This window comes from Rhineura floridana, chromosome 5 (genome assembly GCF_030035675.1).
Source record: "Rhineura floridana isolate rRhiFlo1 chromosome 5, rRhiFlo1.hap2, whole genome shotgun sequence".
NCBI classification, from domain to species: Eukaryota; Metazoa; Chordata; class Lepidosauria; order Squamata; family Rhineuridae; genus Rhineura; species Rhineura floridana.
The window spans coordinates 131,728,614-131,747,030 of NC_084484.1; the positions used below are offsets into that span (position 1 = coordinate 131,728,614).

Sequence of the window (18,417 nt, forward strand, 5' to 3'; positions counted from 1 at the left end):
GCGCATTACAGTAATCCAAACGTGAGGTTACCAGAGCATGTACCACTGATGTAAGGTCCTCTTTACTCAAATAGGGACGTAGCTGGGCTACCAACCGAAGTTGGTAAAACGCATTCCTAACCACCGAGGCTACTTGAGCCTCAAGTGAGAGGGAAGAGTCTAAAAAGACTCCCAGACTACGAACCCGGTCCTTTAGGGGGAGTGTAACCCCGTCCAGGACAGGGTATATATCCACCATCCGATCAGAGAACCCGTCCACCAACAGCATCTCAGTCTTGTCTGGATTGAGCTTCAGTTTGTTAACTCTCATCCAGTCCATTGTCGCGGCCAGGCAACGGTTCAGCAAATCGACAGCCTCACCTGAAGAAGATGAAAAGGAGAAGTAGAGCTGCGTGTCATCAGCATACTGATGACAACGCACTCCAAAACTCCTGATGACCTCTCCCAACGGCTTCATGTAGATATTAAAAAGCAGGGGGGACAAAACTGACCCCTGCGGGACCCCATATTGGAGAGCCCGTGGTGTCGAGTAATGTTCCCCAAGCACTACCTTCTGGAGACGACCCGCCAAGTAGGAGCGGAACCACTGCCAAGCAGTACCTCCAACTCCCAACTCCGCGAGCCTCTCCAGAAGGATACCATGGTCGATGGTATCAAAAGCCGGTGAGAGATCAAGGAGAATCAACAGAGTTACACTCCCTCTGTCTCTTTCCCGACATAGGTCATCGTACAGGGCGACCAAGGCTGTCTCAGTGCCAAAACCGGGCCTAAAACCCGATTGAAATGGATCTAGATAATCAGTTTCATCCAATAGCGCCTGGAGCTGGCCAGCAACCACCCGTTCCAAGACCTTGCCCAGGAATGGAACATTCGCCACTGGCCTGTAGCTGTTAAAATTGTCTGGGTCCAAGGAAGGCTTTTTCAGGAGTGGTCTCACCACTGCCTCTTTCAGACAGCCTGGGACCACTCCCTCTCGTAAAGAGGCATTTATCACTTCCTTGGCCCAGCTACCTGTTCCATTCCTGCTAGTTTTTAACAGCCAGGAGGGGCAAGGATCCAGTACCGAAGTGGTTCACGTACCTGTCCAAGCACCTTGTCCACGTCCTCGAGTTGAACCAACTGAAGCTCATCCAACAAAACAGGACAAGACTGTGCTCCGGACATCTCACTAGGATCTACTGCTATAACTTGAGAGTCTAGGTCCTGGCGGATACATGAGATCTTATTCTGGAAGTGATCGGCAAACTAATTACAGCGGGCCTCCGATTTGGTACTGGTTAGGCCAGTTCTGGACACCACACTTTAAGAAGGATGCAGACCAACTGGAACAGGTTCAGAGGAGGGCAGTGGCGATGATCAGGGAACTGGAAATAAAGCCCTATGAGGAGAGACTGAAAGAACTGGTCATGTTTAGCCTTGAGAAGAAAAGACTGAGGGGAGATATGATAGCACTCTTCAAGTAGTTGAAAGGTTGTCACACAGAGGAGGGCCAGGATCAGTTCTTGATCATCCCAGAGTGCAGGACATGGAATAATGGGCTCAAGTTAGAGGAAGCCAGATTTCAACTGAACATCAGGATAAACTTCCTAACTCTTACAGTGGTATAACAATGGAACCAATTACCTAGAGAGGTAGCGGGCTCTCTGACACTGAAGGCATTCAAGAGGAAGCTGGAGAGTCACCTGTAAGGTATGCTTCAAGTTGGATTCCTGCATAAAGCAGGGGGTTGGACTCGATGGCCTTATAGACCCCTTCCAACTCTATGATTCTATGATTTTATATTTTCTGTGTCCAAAATATAATAGTGGACATTTACTATTTATTTTAGCTTAGCTTTCTTCTTTCTTGTTAGGGCTGCAACACTCTGCACATTTTGGGTCACACCTTTGGTCCCTGGGAGGTCATCCCAGGGGTCGTAGGTTAGACTGGATTTACATCGGAGAGGGGATCTGTGTCAGAACTTATGGCTGTGATTATGCTGGGTCCTGAGAAGCCATGGCCCATGTTGGTAGGGTCATGAAGGGGGTGTTTGGGGGTGCTCCATACACAGGCCAGGAAGCGGGTTGGATTCAAAGTATCCAAAGCCATCTCAGTCTCCTGGCATGCTACCAAACTTTGGGGAGTTGTAGATATGCTTCTGAGTATGTCTTTACATTTCCCTCCCCTTTCCCAATGGAGAAAAAAGTTTTTAAAAAAGGTCTGGAAGTGGATGGAACATGCAGAGCTTTCCTCCATCCTGACTTGCACCCTGCTGGTTTGATCCCTCTCTTTCACCCCCACCTTAGGATTGCAGGCTTGGAGGATATTTCACTGAACCTAAGGGGACTCATCTCAAATTTTTATTCATTTATTTGAGATACTTCATCTAGGCCACCTAATTACATTGTTCAATGAGCAGCTCACAGACATACAAGAGCAGAGAACAATATTAAAATACTATTATGGGATTGGGGGGTGAGATAGATCCATGGTTCCCAACATGGGGACTGCAAAATAATGGGGGGGGCGCGAACAGTGAAGAAATGGAGTATTTATTTATTTATTTATTAAAAAGTCTTTCCTCCCTGGATGATGTCTGCTCCCCACTGCCGCTGCAGACAACACCTCCCCCTTGCTCCAAACGAGAGGGGAGGACTTTTGCTGAAGCGCCAGAGCATCTTTCAGGCATTCTGAGGACAGGCATCTGCCTATAAAACATGTGGCAGTTGCTGAAGGAGCTTGAGGGTGGAGCTACCAGGAAGAAGAGGGGATTACTATTGCCAATTCCCGTCTCCTCGCACTGCCACTGCTGAGGACGCCCTTACTCAGAACGACAGAAGAGGACTTTTTGTGAAGCAAAAAGAAGCAAGACTGCAAGGAAAGGCTGTTTTTCCTCTTCCTTCCTGGCAGCCAGCCAGCCAGCATGCCTGCCTGACTTTCTTTGCTCCTGCTTCACTGCCACCTCCTTTTAAAAATTATTCTTATTTGCGAGGCCGCCCAGATCTCGCCTTCGGCCCAGATGGAGCCAAGAAGAATTGAGGAAGAGCAGGACTTGCTCACCCTCCACTTATGAGGCTAAGTGTGTGTGCCAGTGTCCCTCCTTACTTCCATCTATACTCCCCCCCCAATCTCTCTCTCCAAGATGCTGCAGCAGTTGAGGGCTTCCCCCCTCTCAGATGCCCGAATGCCTGCATGCCTGCAGATGCTTGCAGGAGGGCAGGTATGTTTGCATGTATGTGTGTGTGCTGATCTGTCTCCTGCTCCGCTTTCATTCTCCAAGTGCACGCTAACCAAGTCATCAGTTTTGATTATCATCCCAAGGCCTCCTCAATCTGTGCATTTTGTTGTCTGCAGTGCACAATCTAGCATGCTCATCACCAACATATTGCTGCTTCTTTATTATTATTAAAAAGGGGGGAAAGCTCAGCAGGTTGGCTGAGGCTGGGATCCTGGTATTGCAGCAGAAATGTTTTCTTTATTTAATTATTATTGCATTTCCTCCAAGTTGCTCAAGGTGGTGCACATGATTCCCCCCTTTCCATTTTATCCTTACACCAACCCTGCGAGATAAGTCAGGCTGAGAGACTGTGTCTGGTCCAAGCTCACCCAGCGGGTTTCATGGCTAGGTGGGGATTTGAACCTGGACCTTAGTACAATACTGTAACCCACTGTTGTTGGGAGATGGGACTGTGCATCTTCAGAATGGGAGAAGGAAGAGGATACCAATTTGATGAACTTACATTAAGAAAAGAAACCAACACCTCCCTATGTGCAGGGAGCTTTTTATGGAAAGGGGTATTTGGAGATATGATTTTGCCATGTGCCATTTTTTCAATTAACAGAGACTAAAATTATAATTAGCGGGGGGGTCACAAAAATTTTGAGCTTACAAAGGGGTCCCATACTTATAAAGGTTGGGAACCACTGAGATAGATGATTTCTATGAGTTCCCTTCCTGCCTCTGAGTTTGAACCCTGCACCTGGAGGTGGGCTCTGCAGCTGAGAAACCTGCTCTGCTGGTCAGATGAGCATCCTTTAACAAGGAGTGCTAATCTAATAGAGTGGCCAGGTAGGCTAATGGTCTGTAAAGTACCCATTAACTGGCGAATGGACCAGGGAAATTCCATTGTTATTGAAACTCTTTAGGAGAGCTCCCCCCTTCCTGGGGCCTAAGAGAGGCTTGTGTTTTTAGCTAGTCTAAGGAAAGGCTGGGAACTGGAGACAAGCAGAGAGGCCTTCTCCCTGCATGATGGCTTCAGGATGCCTCCTATAAGCCTGATAAAAAAGCAACATCTATTGGACTGCTGATGCTTTGAACCCCTTCATCTTATGATCAGGTTGTGAATGTGTGTAAAGAAACCATATTTCATGAAGACACCATAGTCTCCACTGACCATTCCAAGGAAACCAAACCCTGCAAGCGCAGGGACCCCTGGAAGTCTCACACTGCTTGGAGATTGGGGTGGCACGTAACAGTACAATATCATAAAAGAATAAACTGCAGCATAAAAATGTACAGCACAAAGGAGACAAATAAAACCAGTTTCACAGCATGACTCAGAGGATATATGTAGACAATGAGTTACAATTCAAAACTTTAAAATCACAGCTTCTAGAAGGCCTGGGAGACTTTTTTTTAAGTCCTCACCTGGCCCTGAAATGGTCACATATAAGGCAGCAAACCAGGCTTCCTGAGGAAGATATTTCACAACCAGGTGCCACCACCAAGAAGACCTTCTTCATGGTAGTCACTGGTTAACTTCACTTAACGGAGACACCTGAAGAGGCTCTCAAGGTACAGATAGGTATATATGGGACAAGAGTGATATTTGGGGTACCCTTGTCTCAAACTGTTTAGGGCTTTTAAGGTCAATCCCAGCTTAGAATCATCCTTTGTTGCTCTAATAGACACTTAATTTTTAAAAGTATCTCTAGCATCTTTCCAAAAGGCAAAACAAAAATATTCTACCAGGGATAGGTAGTAGAAAATAGGGAGTATCCATGGGCACCAGCAATGGTTGAAGCGTATGCAAGTCATCTATTTGTTCTGACTATGATTCACCAATATAACTTACACACCCAAGCTTACTCCATTCTTAGTGAGTTTCCCCTTACTGTTTTATTCTGATTGTCCCACACGTGTGCTCATGATATACTAAGGTTCAGTGAGTTTCCTTTTTTCCTTTAATTTGTAGTCTTCTTGTATTGTTATGCATGTCTTCCAGAAAAGTGTCCTCTCCTAACCCAACAAAATCAAAACTGTATCTTCAACCTAGTTAACGCTGTCCCACTTTTAGCAGATGGACTGATTCATTTTTTATTTGAATGATTGCTTTGTCGGAAAACGTAACAACAGAACAGCCTTCAGAGTTTATGGTTTCAGAATTCCACTGGCCACCATGCACAGAATATGTAGCAAATAAATATGGTCTGGTTTTATTATTCTAGTCTATAGAGACAGACTTTCAAATAAATAATCTTTACTGAATGTTTATGTACAATACAGTGTAATTACTGTAACCATTATACAGCTGGCAGTTCTCAGTGTTTGAATACACTGAGTGCGCATTAAAAAAATCCAGGAAGAGGAATTTTGTGTGTCCATGAGGCATTTCAGCTGTCCAGAAGCTTGCTTTCAGGAAATGCTTTCACTACAACTTGTTTCCGAGTGTAGGAATATCTTGCACACATTACACTTTCAGGACATACAGGAAGAACCTGTCAGAAGAGGGGCATATTACTTTTAAGACGGTGAACTGGAAGAGCAGTTCCAAAATGTTTACTTTTGCATGTAAATCTGTTTTCCATAGAAGCTACATCTGAGAAAAGCCTTCTTCTACTGACCATGTATTGGCTTCAGACCCTTACCATAAAAAGATGGCTTCTACAGACCAAAGGAGTTTAGTTTGTACAGCAGAGCCAACCGTACCATTAGACAGAGTGAGCCAACTACCTCAGACAGCAGATGCTGGAGGATTCTGGTGCTGCTTCCTGCCCACCATGTTCCATCTGAGCCGCTGGGCATTCCCCTTTATGGGAAGACAGAGCTTTGTGGCTACATAGCCTGTCCTGCTCCCTTTGAGCTTCTGAAATGAGATTCAACTGTCAGCCTAGTTAGCTTACATATAATTGAGGGGGGCACATTCAACTTTTGAATTTTAAACATTTTCCAATTTTATTTTTGAAATTCAGCCTCTGGTTGTCTAGAAGCCGAACATCTTAAGTCTTGCTGGTAATTTTTAAAATACTATTTAGTGCCAATTTGCCAGATTCAAAAATATTAGTTTTGAAAGACTTACTGAGCATAGAGGGTCTTGCTTTTAATCTACTGGATGTAGTCTCCTCCAGCAGTAGGAAATGGAAATAATCAATAGTCCAAGGAGAAATATGACAACCAATATGCAGATAACAATCATAGCAACAGTTCCTGGATCTTTGCTTTGGACTGCAGAAATAAATTAATAAATAAGAATGGCTGCTGAAACTGCATGAGAAGTAGTGGGAAATAATACTGCTTTTAAAAAATGGCCTGATTAGCATCTTAGGGGTGTCTCCACTAGTGCAAATCCATGCATTGCATACTCATCAGATGTGTGTCAATGTGTCACGTGGATGGGGAGAGAAATTCTATTCAGTTAGCATTTAAAGGCAAATCTACCAAGTTTGTACTTTCTGAAACAATGTGAGAACCACAACACAGCAATCATTTGAAATTCACACTTCCCTGATTTTTGCAGTACAGTTCTTCAGCTAAGTAAGGTGTACAAAATGAATATGTTGGGGTAAAGGATACATAAACATGCATGTATTTGTGAAAACTGCTTTACAAATATGTGTATATTAGACAAAATTGGATACAAATGTGTGAATATTAGGACGAGTGTGCACTAAATGCTGATTAATTTTCACAAGGACTTTTAAAAAATGATGTGTAAATGTGGAGAACTGAACTTAAGACTGGGAAAATGAGAAAATGAGAGTAACTGAAAATTACATATTATCCTATTCCTATGTGCAACTTGTGCCTAAGATCTGCACAATGTAATAAGGGAGTTATGCATTTCTTAGCACAATCAACCTATATAATCTGTACTGCAGACAGCTGTATGCACAGTGGTATTGGCATATGCAGAGTGTCAGAAGTGATGCTGGGTTGTCAATACCACCTCATTTTATTATGGATCGATTCATCTCATTACAGCCAGGAGCACAGTCAACAGCCATTGAGATAATTATGTTCTCACTTCACATCTTCTGTCCTGGAGTTTATCATACATAAGCTAATGATTTGTGAAGCTGCCTTTCTTCTAAGCGACCTGGAAGGCCTGCCTCATTTTCAACCAATCCAAAATGCAGAATGGTCTTCAAGATCTACCCTCAAAATCCATGTTGTTGTTTTTCTTTCCTAGCTTAAACTGTGGATTGGTGGTGCATTTTGGACATGCAGATTCTATAGAATGCTAAAAATCTTGGCAGTGCTGAGTAAAAGAAATGTTGTAGAACTATAGATTTGGTCACAGGAAGGACTCTCCTCTCATGAGAAAGCCTCTCCCAGCAATAAAGACCACAGTGTGCCACAAGAAGGTTGCAAGCACCCTGAAGAAAGGTGGCTACAGATCAAAGGGATAGAGATGATGGACATCTAGAACCAGGTGTGGGGCATATTTGGCTCCCCAGGTGTTGTTGAACCACAGGTACTATCAGCATCAGCAAGCATGACCAATGGGCACAGATGATGGGAGTTGTAGTTCAACAACATCTGCAGGGTCAAAGGTTCCCCACATCTCCTCTAGGGAAACCACACACTGCAGTAAAGTTTTTTTTTAAAGGTTCTATGTAATCAACTATATAAAAAAGAAGCCAATTCTTTTTAAAAAAATACTGTCCTGTAAAAACCTGAACCATCCAAGTTCAAACTCACCTTGTTTAATCCCCATCTCAGGTAAAGTCAACTCTTGTGCAGTGTTTAAAGAGGGATGCTGAATAACACAGATGATTGGGTTCTCCCAGACATCCTTGGAGGAGACATAAGAGAAATTGCTGACAACAGTCACTGTCTGGTTTGGGTGCTGGATGACATAATGGTTTGGCTTGATTAGAAGAGGTTTGGTGACCTTCCAGGTGATCTCCGGAGCTGGCTTCCCTGTTACAGAGCAGCTTATTTCTAGCACTTCTTCTGCATTGCCTGGATCCGTAACATGCCTCACAGTCACTTTAGGTTGTGTTAGAGCTTTTAAACAAAAACAGCTCATGAGTAATATATACAATTAAGCCAGTGAGAGAAGCTTTTGGCTGCTGAACAGCATCTACCAGCCTTCCCCAACCTGGTACTGTCCCCAAAATTTGGGGAAGTGATTTATTTATTAAATGCGTACCTGTCCTTCCTCCCAGAGAAGCCCAGGCTAGCAACTACATCTATGATAAAACAATATCATTAAAAATAAAATCATATTTAAAACATTTAAGAACAATTAAAAGCATCTAAACCAACTGAACATAATAAAACATTAAAAACAAATTTCAAAACTGATGTAACCAAATCACGTGTCTCAATAGGCCTGGTGAAACAGAAAAGCTTTCAGCAGGCGTTGCTCTCCTGGCATATATTTTTCAGCAGGGCTTCACATTTATGGAGGGAGGGAGGAATCCACAATTTCTGCACAACTCTATGAACATTCTCTCTCTCTCTCTTTGTATTTAGATGTTTGCATTTTCTTATCTTCTACCTTTCTCCTCTTTTTCTCCTGTTATCTCCATTCACTAGGCTGAGTGTCCCCTCCCCCCGCTGCCCAGTTAAAGGGGATTGGCAGTGATAAATAAAAGTGCTATCTGGCATCACTTCTCTCTCTCTCTCTCTCTCTCTCTCGTGTGTGTTGTTCTGATAAAAGCACTTAATGGGGATGTCAGGTGGAATTTCTCACAGATTCCTGACCTGATATCTTGGAAGGCGAGTTGGGAGAGTGGCTTGAATTGAACAAAAAAACCCACAAACAAACAACATACATGAGTCCTTTGTCTCCCCTTTGTTCTCTTTACCAAGTGGAATAGCTCTTAAATAAACATAACTTTTGAGCTGTCGCAAGCAGGCTATAGATAGCTATCACAGACATTTCTGAGAATAGAGGAGCACAACTTTATCTATTATATAGGCAGCATTTCTCCACTGAGCTATATAAGAACATAACATAAGAACATAAGAAGAGCCTGCTGGATCAGGCCAGTGGCCCATCTAGTCCAGCATCCTGTTCTCACAGTGGCCAACCAGGTGCCTGGGGGAAGCCCGCAAGCAGGACCCGAGTGCAAGAACACTCTCCCCTCCTGAGGCTTCCGGCAACTGGTTTTCAGAAGCATGCTGCCTCTGACTAGGATGGCACAGCACAGCCATCATGGCTAGTAGCCATTGATAGCCCTGTCCTCCATGAATTTGTCCAATCTTCTTTTAAAGCCATCCAAGCTGGTGGCCATTACTGCATCTTGTGGGAGCAAATTCCATAGTTTAACTATGTGCTGAGTAAATAAGTACTTCCTTTTGTCTGTCCTGAATCTTCCAACATTCAGCTTCTTTGAATGTCCACGAGTTCTAGTATTATGAGAGAGGGAGAAGAACTTTTCTCCATCCACTTTCTCAATGCCATGCATAATTTTATACACTTCTATCATGTCTCCTCTGACCCGCCTTTTCTCTAAACTAAAAAGCCCCAAATGCTGCAACCTTTCCTCATAAGGGAGTCGCTCCATCCCCATGATCATTCTGGTTGCAGTGCACTTAGCAGTAAGCACTGAGGAAGCTCAACAACAGCCTCTGTATTTCAGAGGAAGGCTGGGAGCAGGTGGGGGCAGGATGATGGCTTAGAATCTTGAGAGAGAGAAAAGGAAACTGGCTTCAAAAGTTCATACTGAGCTCAGTAATGTCATCACAATCACTGTCACGCTTAGCATTTTTTACGTAGGCCTTTTGAATGTTGAAAATATATCTGTTAAGTTAATTATGGAATGCTTTCCCCAGAAATGCTTGCCTGGTACCCATTTTGGGTTGTATTCAACTAAGAGTAAGCCCATTGAATTTAATGAATTTAAGTTAGTCATGTCCTTGAACTTCAGCTAGTAGGGCTAGCATTGAATACCACCCTTCGTTATTGTTTCAGAGCCAGGCAAAGACATTTTTATGTTCCAAGCCTTATGACCTATTTTTTGGCAGGGATTGCCAGCACAGCAGCTGTAGGGCACATGTGCCCACACAGACCTTCCCTGTGCCCACAGGGTCCCCTCCCCTTGCCCCCCCAGCTGAAATCAGTCTTTTAAGAAGCATTCTGTTGTAGCCAATAGAATAGGTAGCAGTATGTGCTTGGTTGTAGTGTGTTTGCAAATGTGCCCACGGACCCCAAAAAGTCAGTAGCCCCTGTCTTACGGGCTTTTTTGAAAAAGCAAAATGCCACTGTTTTATGCTGTTTGGTTTCTCTCTGTTAGTTAGTGTTTTATAGTTATTTATAAATGTTTCAGTTAAAATGTGTTTATAGTCGCTCATTAAAAACCTAAAAAAGACTTGAGAAGATACGTCTTCACTTCGTGCTAAAATGACAACAGTGTTGGTGCCTCATGTACCTGTAAACGGAGGATATTCCACAATTAGGGCATCAGCAGAAGAAGGCTGTATCCCATATCACCATCAAATGTGAAAAAGAGCTCCCTCTGCTGACCTCAAATCATGGACAGGCTGATGTACCCTTCAGGTACTCATGTTCTTGTTGGCAAGAAATAACTTAGAATTGTTGGCCTTTCAGGAAGATTTCAGACTTCCCTTAAGGCAATATAACTCTTACCATAGACTTTGAGACATGTCCTGCCTGTGATGGATCCTACAGGAAATGCATTGAAGATGCACTTGTAACAGCCTTCATCCTTTAGTGTCACAGCGTGAAAGGTGATGGCAGAAACTCTCAGTTGACTTTGAGACATGTGAACATTCCTGTGGAATTTGCCCAGCACTCTAGTGCCGTGAGTCTTGCTGTAGGTGGCTATGTTGGTCTCTGGTTCTTCTTGCTCCTTCTGCCAGGTGATTTGAACAACTTCGTGTTGTTTGGCCAGTCGACACTGCAAAGTCACGTTTTCTCCAGCAGTGATGGTTTGAACTGTCTTGTGAACCACCTGTGTTGTACCTGCAAAAGAAGCCACGTCTGCTAAATTCTTGGGAAGCTTTTACTCAACGAACTCTTAGAAGAGAAGAAAAGCCCTGGTGGATCAGGCCAAAGGCCCATATGGTCCAGCATCCTGTTCTCACAATGGACAACCAGACCCCCTATGACATCTTCATCAATAGGGATGAGTGGATCTCTCAACTTTGATTTCTTTCAATTTCTCATTTTTCTCAGTTTTCCATATTTAAACATATTTGCATTTTTTTAAAAAAATACCCTCATGAAAATTCAGCAGTAGTTTAGTGTGAATTTCTAATATTCATGTTTGTATGCAGTTTTGCCTAATATACTCATTTTTGCAAAATAGTTTCCCCCAGTATAATGCATTTTATGTTCTTTTCACTAATATATGCATTTTTATGCACACTTTACCATAATATATCCATTTTTTTACTCATTACTTGGTTGTAGAATTACATTGTGAAAGTCAGACAAGGCCAATTTTTGAAGGATAGCTGTATTTTAGTTTGTGTATTGTCTCAGTAAGTACAATTTAGTAGGCATACCATTTAAAGTAAAATGAATCAAATTTCTCCTCCATCTGTTTTCATAAACAACACCCCTATCATCAGCCTTAGCTGCACCCTGCAAATTGGAACATAGGAAACTGCTATATACTGAGTCAGACCCATTGGTCCATCTAGCTCAGTGTTGTCTACACTGACTGGCAGCAACTCTCCATAGTTTCAGACCAAGGTCTCTCCCAGCCCTACCTGGAGATGCCATGGATTGAACCTGGGACCTTCTGAATGCAAGACAGATGCTCTGCCACTGAGCTATGTCCCTTCCCACCTTCTTGATAGCTAGAAAAAGGCACACAGGAGTTCAAGACCAGTAGCAGCCAGTGTGGCAGTGCAGGTGGGGTTCCATCGCTCTCCTGGCTTCCCAACATTATGGGTTTCTGCTGCTGCCCAAGAAGGGGAGGGGGAGGCACAGAGAGCTCAGTCCGGTGTGGTGTGTGGCAGCAGAGCCAAGCCAATCCTCCAGCCGTCATGTGCCATGCCAAGGTCCCCACACCTTGCACCTTCCCCTCTCGACCAGCAGCAGTGACCAGCAGCGTTGGGAAGCTGGGCAAGCAACAGAGCCCCACCCGCTCTACCGCAGTGGCTGCTACAGCTCAAGACTGTCTTGAAGTCACATTCTCTGACCTGGAAACATTTCTTCATAATCACTGATGTAAAGGGACTGTCTATTCAGAGGTGAAAGAACTGTGCACACTCCGCCTGCTCAGGGACTCTTGCTTCATCAAAACGTAGAATCAAAGAATTGGAAGGGGTTTATCTAAAGTATGTTAAGCTTCTTTTTAGAGCTATGCGCTCATCAAGCAACATACAGAGGAGTGAAAGACCAAGTACAATAACAGCAGATGTACAGATTAATATGAGGAAAGGAAGATCTTCAAGGCCCATCTAAATGCTGAAGGGCAAGGTACAAATCCTTGGAGGTGACCTCTAATCTAGGCATATAACTCAGTTGCATATACTTGCTTTTAAAATGTCGCTCATTTTATCTGTGCGTTATTGATCATTATATTATGTACAACGTTTAGAGATATATTCATTTATTTTGATTAAGCAGTTCGTACGTTTTCCTAAACAAACAAACAATGGTCCCTGCTGGTTGCAGGATCCGAAGTGTAGCATGCATGTTCCAGATGTAGTATTTTTGTTCCAGATTTGAATTTTGCATTAAAAATAGATGGCAGGGCTGAGCCCTAATGAGCCATGGTACAAATCCAGCCCTGCTTCTTCATTCACCACAGAGTCTCAGTCCACTACATTTATCAGCAGTGGTACATTATTTGATCAGCTGGTAAACCCAGACAGCCATGATATTATGTCAGAATGAATGCCATCCAAGGAACACTGGTGCCGCTATCTCTCTCCCCCCCCCCCGTCTGCCTATATCCTTTGGTCTGCTGCTGCTGACATACCCCACACCATGCAATGAAAGCTGACAGATGCATTCTGGTGAGATGAGATTGTGCTGGAGAATCACCCCACAAAACTGTGCGAAATGTTCAACTACATGTTCACTTTGTAAATAAATCTGCCATACAGTAAAGCCAGGGCCAGGTTTGAGGGGGCCCTCTGTCTCTCACCCCCTATTGCACCACTTTGATGACCCTCTAGGCAAATGAAGATAGCAATGGCTTGCTGCAGCCACTGCAGGTGATGTTGCTCTGCTGAGCACCGGGCTGAGTGTAACCACCCATCCTGCAACTGCCCACCACTTGCCCCCCATAATATAACCTGTCCAGCCTCCAGTGAGCTGCAGTGGAGATGGGTGGGATCATTTAGAAAAGCCATCCACTGTCTTTTTTTTTTTTTGCCCTAAAGTACCTCTGGGACCAATGGACAGCTGCTGTAGTTGCTTCGCTTGGTGTTTCTTGTTGCTGTGCAAAAAATGTAAATGGGAGATGATGGTATCAGCCCCAGCAGACCCCAGCATTTGCCCTACCATCCCAGCTGCTGGCACTGGGCCTGAATAAAATTAACTAGCAATGGCGCAGTACTCACATGTCACATCTGTCCAGAGTATGAAGATGAAAAAACACGCAGAGATCATCTCGCCTCTGTAGTACCCTATGCACTGATCAGGTTTGCACTAGGTGTTTTGAAATATAATTACTTCTTCTTTGGAAACCACATAATTCCCCAAAGGGAACTTTAGTTTCATGACAGCTATATCAGGAAAAACCGTCAACATAAAAATCCCCAAAGACTTAACTGCCTTTTGTCACTTTTGGCTGGTAAGACAGCTTTGGCTGTTTCTTGACAGGGATAGCCTGACCACTGTTGTCCATGGATGGATAAACTTCAGGCTGGATTACTGTAATGCACTCTATGTGGAGCTGCCTTTGAGGTTGGTCTGGAAGCTGCAGATGGTACAAATTGCAGCAGCATGACTGATCACTGGGGCAGAACATTGCCTACATGTTACCCCACTGCTGAAAGGATTACACTGGCTGCCCATTATTATTAATTATTATTATTATTATTATTATTATTATTATTATTATTATTATATCCCACCCTTCCTCCCAGCAGGAGCCCAGGGTGGCAAATAAAAGCATTAAAACATCATAACAACAAACTTTACAACACATTAAAACAAAACATCTTCAAAAACGTTATTTAAATGTTACATTAGTTGCCAGGCTAAGTTCAAGGTGCTGGTCGTGGTGGATAAAGCCCTATACATGTACTGCTTGGGACCAGGATATCTGAAAGAATGCCTTACCCCTTATATACCAGTCCATCACTTTGCTGTGTTGGTGAGGGCCTCCTGCAGATCCCACCACATCAGGAGGTCTGTTCTGCACAATATAGAAAGCAGACCTTTAATGTTGTGGCACCCTACCCTTTGGAATTCACTCCCCTTAAATAGTAGAACAGGAGCCATCTCTCTTGTCTTTTCGGTGCCTGCTGAAGACCTTCCTCTTTCAACAAGCCTTTTAAGTCGAGACCTTATCCCAGCTTGCATTTGTGTTGGAATTGTTTTAAAGATATTTTGAAAGATGTTTTTAAAGATTTTTTAAAAGTTTTTTTTAAAGCTGTTTTGTTTTTATGATTTTTAAGATGTTTTGTTTTTAGTATGTTTTATAGATTTTTTAGTGTTTTGTCATTTGTTTGCTGCCCTAGGGTCCTTCTAGGAGGAAGGGCGAGATATAAATTTAACAGTAAATAAATAAACAAATTAAATTATAATTACAAGCCAAAGATTAGTTAAATTTTCATACATTTTTGGTTGAGCTACATATGATCAATAGATATAAAGACCATTATGCTTGGGGTTTGTTATATAGGGTCATGAGCATGCAAACATTCCATAAATGGGTCTCATATTGCAAAATAATCAACAGGACTGACTTTTTCATGGATAGTTTAGCAGCTCTATGTGTTACCTTTTCCATTTCAAAAGAGTACCTGATATTTTCATATTGCTGGACTTTAGATGGCAAAAAGACAAAGATTTCCATATTAAAGCTTAGCAAAGTTTTGCATTCTGGAATACTGCCATCCCTGATTTGAATGTGGAAAATGTGAGTGGCTGTACGGTTTTGGCAGGATGTCAGTACAGATGAGATCTTTATTCTTCCTTCATTCTCTTCTCTCTCTTTAAAAAAATTAAACATTTAATAAATATCTATATTCAGTTAAATCACATTGAGACAAATATGTTTGTAGTAAGCGACAAATGAATAAATCATCATCAAAACTTTTTTCCTTTTTTGCAGATTCATATACTGAGCATGAAATGTCGTATGACATTCTTCTCAGGGGATTGCACACCTGTTTATTTCAAAAATCCATATATATTTTGTACTATAGGATATTGGACCAGATGGGCCATTAGATAGTCTACCACATATGCTTATATGAACCTATCTCTTCAGCCTCTTCTCCAGTAGCAGTCAGCGGAGTGGGGTGGATTGGCATTGCTCATCCGGTTTCCCAATGCAGAGGTTGCTGTCAGTAACCAAGAAGAAGGGCAACAGCAAGATGGCAGAGAGGCTGGAATGGTGCAGGAGCAGCAGCAGCAGCAGCAGCATTAGGAACATTGTATTGGCTATGCCCACCCCTCTCTACCCTGTTGACCACTTCTACTCTTCTCAAAACTCCAATCCAGTCTTGATTTTTCTGCATGGCAAACCTCTCCTCCTCTTCAAGCCAAAATGTACATGGTGCTCAGTTTTGTATAGTTTATCTGGGAGGAAAGTACTGCCATTATTTGCCTGTCAAAAAGTGGCCTGCCAGGTGCTTTATTTTTTTTTTTGCCACACAGGAACAAAGAAACAGGCACTCATGTATTTTCCTTGGTGGGGCAAAAAAGTAGCGTGGATTGGGGTGTGTGACAATTTTTAATGGAAAGCAGCACAAGAAAAAAGAGCCAAGGATCACTTCCTGGTTGTTCAGAGTATCTATCGAATTTTTACCCTGCCATCCTCCAAAGAAGCCCAGGGTGGCAAACAACAAAGAAGTAAAAACAGGACAGCTAAAACATATTTCAAACAGTTAAAAACAATAACAAACTCCTAAAATTATTTCTAAAAGGAATGATCACCTGACAATATTTTAAAATTATCCTCAAGCAAAGCACTGGTTCATTACTTTAGCCCAGCAGTAACCAATGTGGTGCCCTCCAGATGTTGTTGGACTTCAACTCCCGTCACCCCAGCAGCATAACCAGTGGTCAGGGATTATGGGAGTAGGAGTCCAACAACATCTGGAGGACACCAGGTTGGCTATCCCTGCTTTAGCTCCTTTCACAATGAAAACTCATGCATTTCATTGTGAGGAGAGATGCTGTGACAATTAGCCCAGCTCTCAGCCTTTCTATGTTCAAGTCAAAGAATGAGGTCCGATAGCAATGAAAGCCCCCTGTAGGCCATGAAGTGAAAGTCCAATAAGACTTAATCTCCACTGAACATATTATGTTTTAGCCTGAATTGCTATGGATTTCAATGCTCATCAAGTTTTCCAGACCCAGGATCTGTCATACACAGCAGACAGGGTTGATGATGTTACATATGTGACACAGGCAGTCTAAAAAATGAGTGTTTGACTTATCCCTTTAGCCACAAAACTTATCTTACTTTAAAACCAAATGTCAGTTTACGATATGTGCGATAAAAAAACACGCTCAGAAACCACTAGATAGCAAAAAAGTACCTGCAATTGTACAGTTGTTCGTCATCATGAAGCCAACTTCCCATTATTTATTTTTAGGCTTCCTCGAAACATAGTCCTTTGAAGAGGGTTGGGCTAATTTTCTTCTAGGTTTTTGTTTTCTTTTACTCTGTATCTGCTGGTATACTTTGTGATGCTGGATGAATAACAAGGAAGCCGTGGAGTTCACACTGATTCCCAAATGAAACAGAAACAACATCATGTGGTATGTTTTTTTTTCCCAACAGCTTTTGAGCAAACATCTCTTATACTATTTCTCACATGGGCAAAATGTTTAGCCAGCAACATGTTTCACTTTAACAAACAGAATATAGGGCTGAAGATTCTGTCTTATGATGACCCTCCAAAAAGAATCTAAACCACATCAACTTGGGTTTTTTCTTCTTCTCTTTACTAGAAAGCCATTATTAGCCTGTTCAGTTGTACCCTTTTAAAGAAATGATGTCATTTATCTCTTTCGCAGCTACGCCTCTGCCTGTGATGCAAAAGGGGAATTTTTTTACTATGTCATTTTACTGTATTGTCTTTTGTTCTGGAAACTGTATGAAAGAATGGTTGTGCCTTCTGATGGGATTTCACTTTTCTAATGTTCCTGGCAGACAGAGCAATTACTATAATACATACAAAGAAGGAAGGAAGGTGAAGTTTAAAAACTAGCGTGACTGGCACAGAAGAGATGGGGAACAAAGTACCAAAAGAAAGGTATGTTCAGCATCATTTCAAGGAGGGGAAATTCAGGTTTCCCTACCCCCTAAATCTAACCTTGGACCTTCCCTATTCAAGTACATAGATTGTCCAAACTTCTCACATGTCATTCTTGTGAAATGATGTCAGGAGATGAGACTTCTTGTAAACAAGGCATCCTATGTTTGAGAATATCACATTTACAGTATGTGTTTTGAAGAGGAATCCTATAACTTGAGGACTGTGATGTTCTACCATCTTGAGGTTGGATTTCATTGGGATGGGAGGGGTGTTACATGCCCTTCAACCACTAGACAGTGCTATCCAATTTGGCTTCTATTAACTCTATTAACTTCCTCATTAATTCATTAATTTTTACAAGTATACCATTTAAACTTAACCTCCAGTTTTGGTGATACAAAAATGCCTTTCTTCTCTTTACTGTCCACAAGGAGCCTGTGTGTTTTGCTTGGGACTCCAATTAGATCCACGTAATTGCTGGGTATTATGAGTTGTACCCAACACTGCCGTTCTGCTCATGCAACAGATTTCCACTTGCCTCTTCCCCGCAGCCCCCCCCCCACTGGGCACTCTCAAAATCTGTTCCAGAGGATTGAAGGACCCTCTGGAGCAGAATTTTTGGTTGTGCAGGGAGAAGAGACGAAGGGAAAGTCCTGCTGTGTGAAATTAAGCCCCAGTAAACACAGTTCATTACTTCTGAGCAAGCACCCATAGGACTGCATAGTATGTCTGTAGTCGCCTTCTAGACTCTGTCTTCAGGCTGTAACTAAATGCAATCTTTGTTGCTTCAACATCAAGCCAGCTTTCTCTCCCCACACCACACTACACTACACCACACCATGCCA

At 42.7% G+C, this 18,417-nt stretch overlaps 1 protein-coding gene across 4 annotated transcripts; it reads right to left on the bottom strand.

Annotated features, from left to right (window-relative positions):
• Window positions 1–5,568: 5,568 nt before the first annotated feature.
• On the bottom strand, window positions 5,569–16,995 carry LOC133385932 (OX-2 membrane glycoprotein-like). 4 transcript variants are annotated; one of them, XM_061629523.1, is made up of 6 exons: window positions 15,104–15,154; window positions 14,418–14,493; window positions 10,800–11,135; window positions 7,901–8,209; window positions 6,279–6,424; window positions 5,992–6,065 (listed from the first exon to the last, which is right to left on the bottom strand). In XM_061629523.1, the coding sequence occupies exons 2-5, from the start codon at window positions 14,434–14,436 to the stop codon at window positions 6,300–6,302; spliced, it is 789 nt and encodes a 262-aa protein (XP_061485507.1). In that variant the 5' UTR covers window positions 14,437–14,493; window positions 15,104–15,154; the 3' UTR covers window positions 5,992–6,065; window positions 6,279–6,299. The 4 variants fall into 4 exon arrangements, with proteins under 4 accessions (XP_061485508.1, XP_061485504.1, XP_061485507.1 ...); XM_061629520.1 differs by lacking the exons at window positions 5,992–6,065; window positions 14,418–14,493; window positions 15,104–15,154 and adding exons at window positions 5,669–5,697; window positions 13,694–13,754; XM_061629522.1 differs by lacking the exons at window positions 14,418–14,493; window positions 15,104–15,154 and adding an exon at window positions 16,850–16,995.
• Window positions 16,996–18,417: the final 1,422 nt, after the last annotated feature.

Excerpts from the sequence above, each read along its gene's own strand:
- LOC133385932 (XM_061629520.1), bottom strand. The coding sequence starts at position 13,742 with ATGATCTCTGCGTGTTTTTTCATCTTCATACTCTGGACAGATGTGACA. Across the intron at positions 11,136-13,693 it reads ACTCTGGACAGATGTGACAT|GTACAACACAGGTGGTTCAC; the intron begins GTGAGTACTGCG and ends CTTCTTTTGCAG. Across the intron at positions 8,210-10,799 it reads GACATGTCTCAAAGTCTATG|CTCTAACACAACCTAAAGTG; the intron begins GTAAGAGTTATA and ends TTTGTTTAAAAG.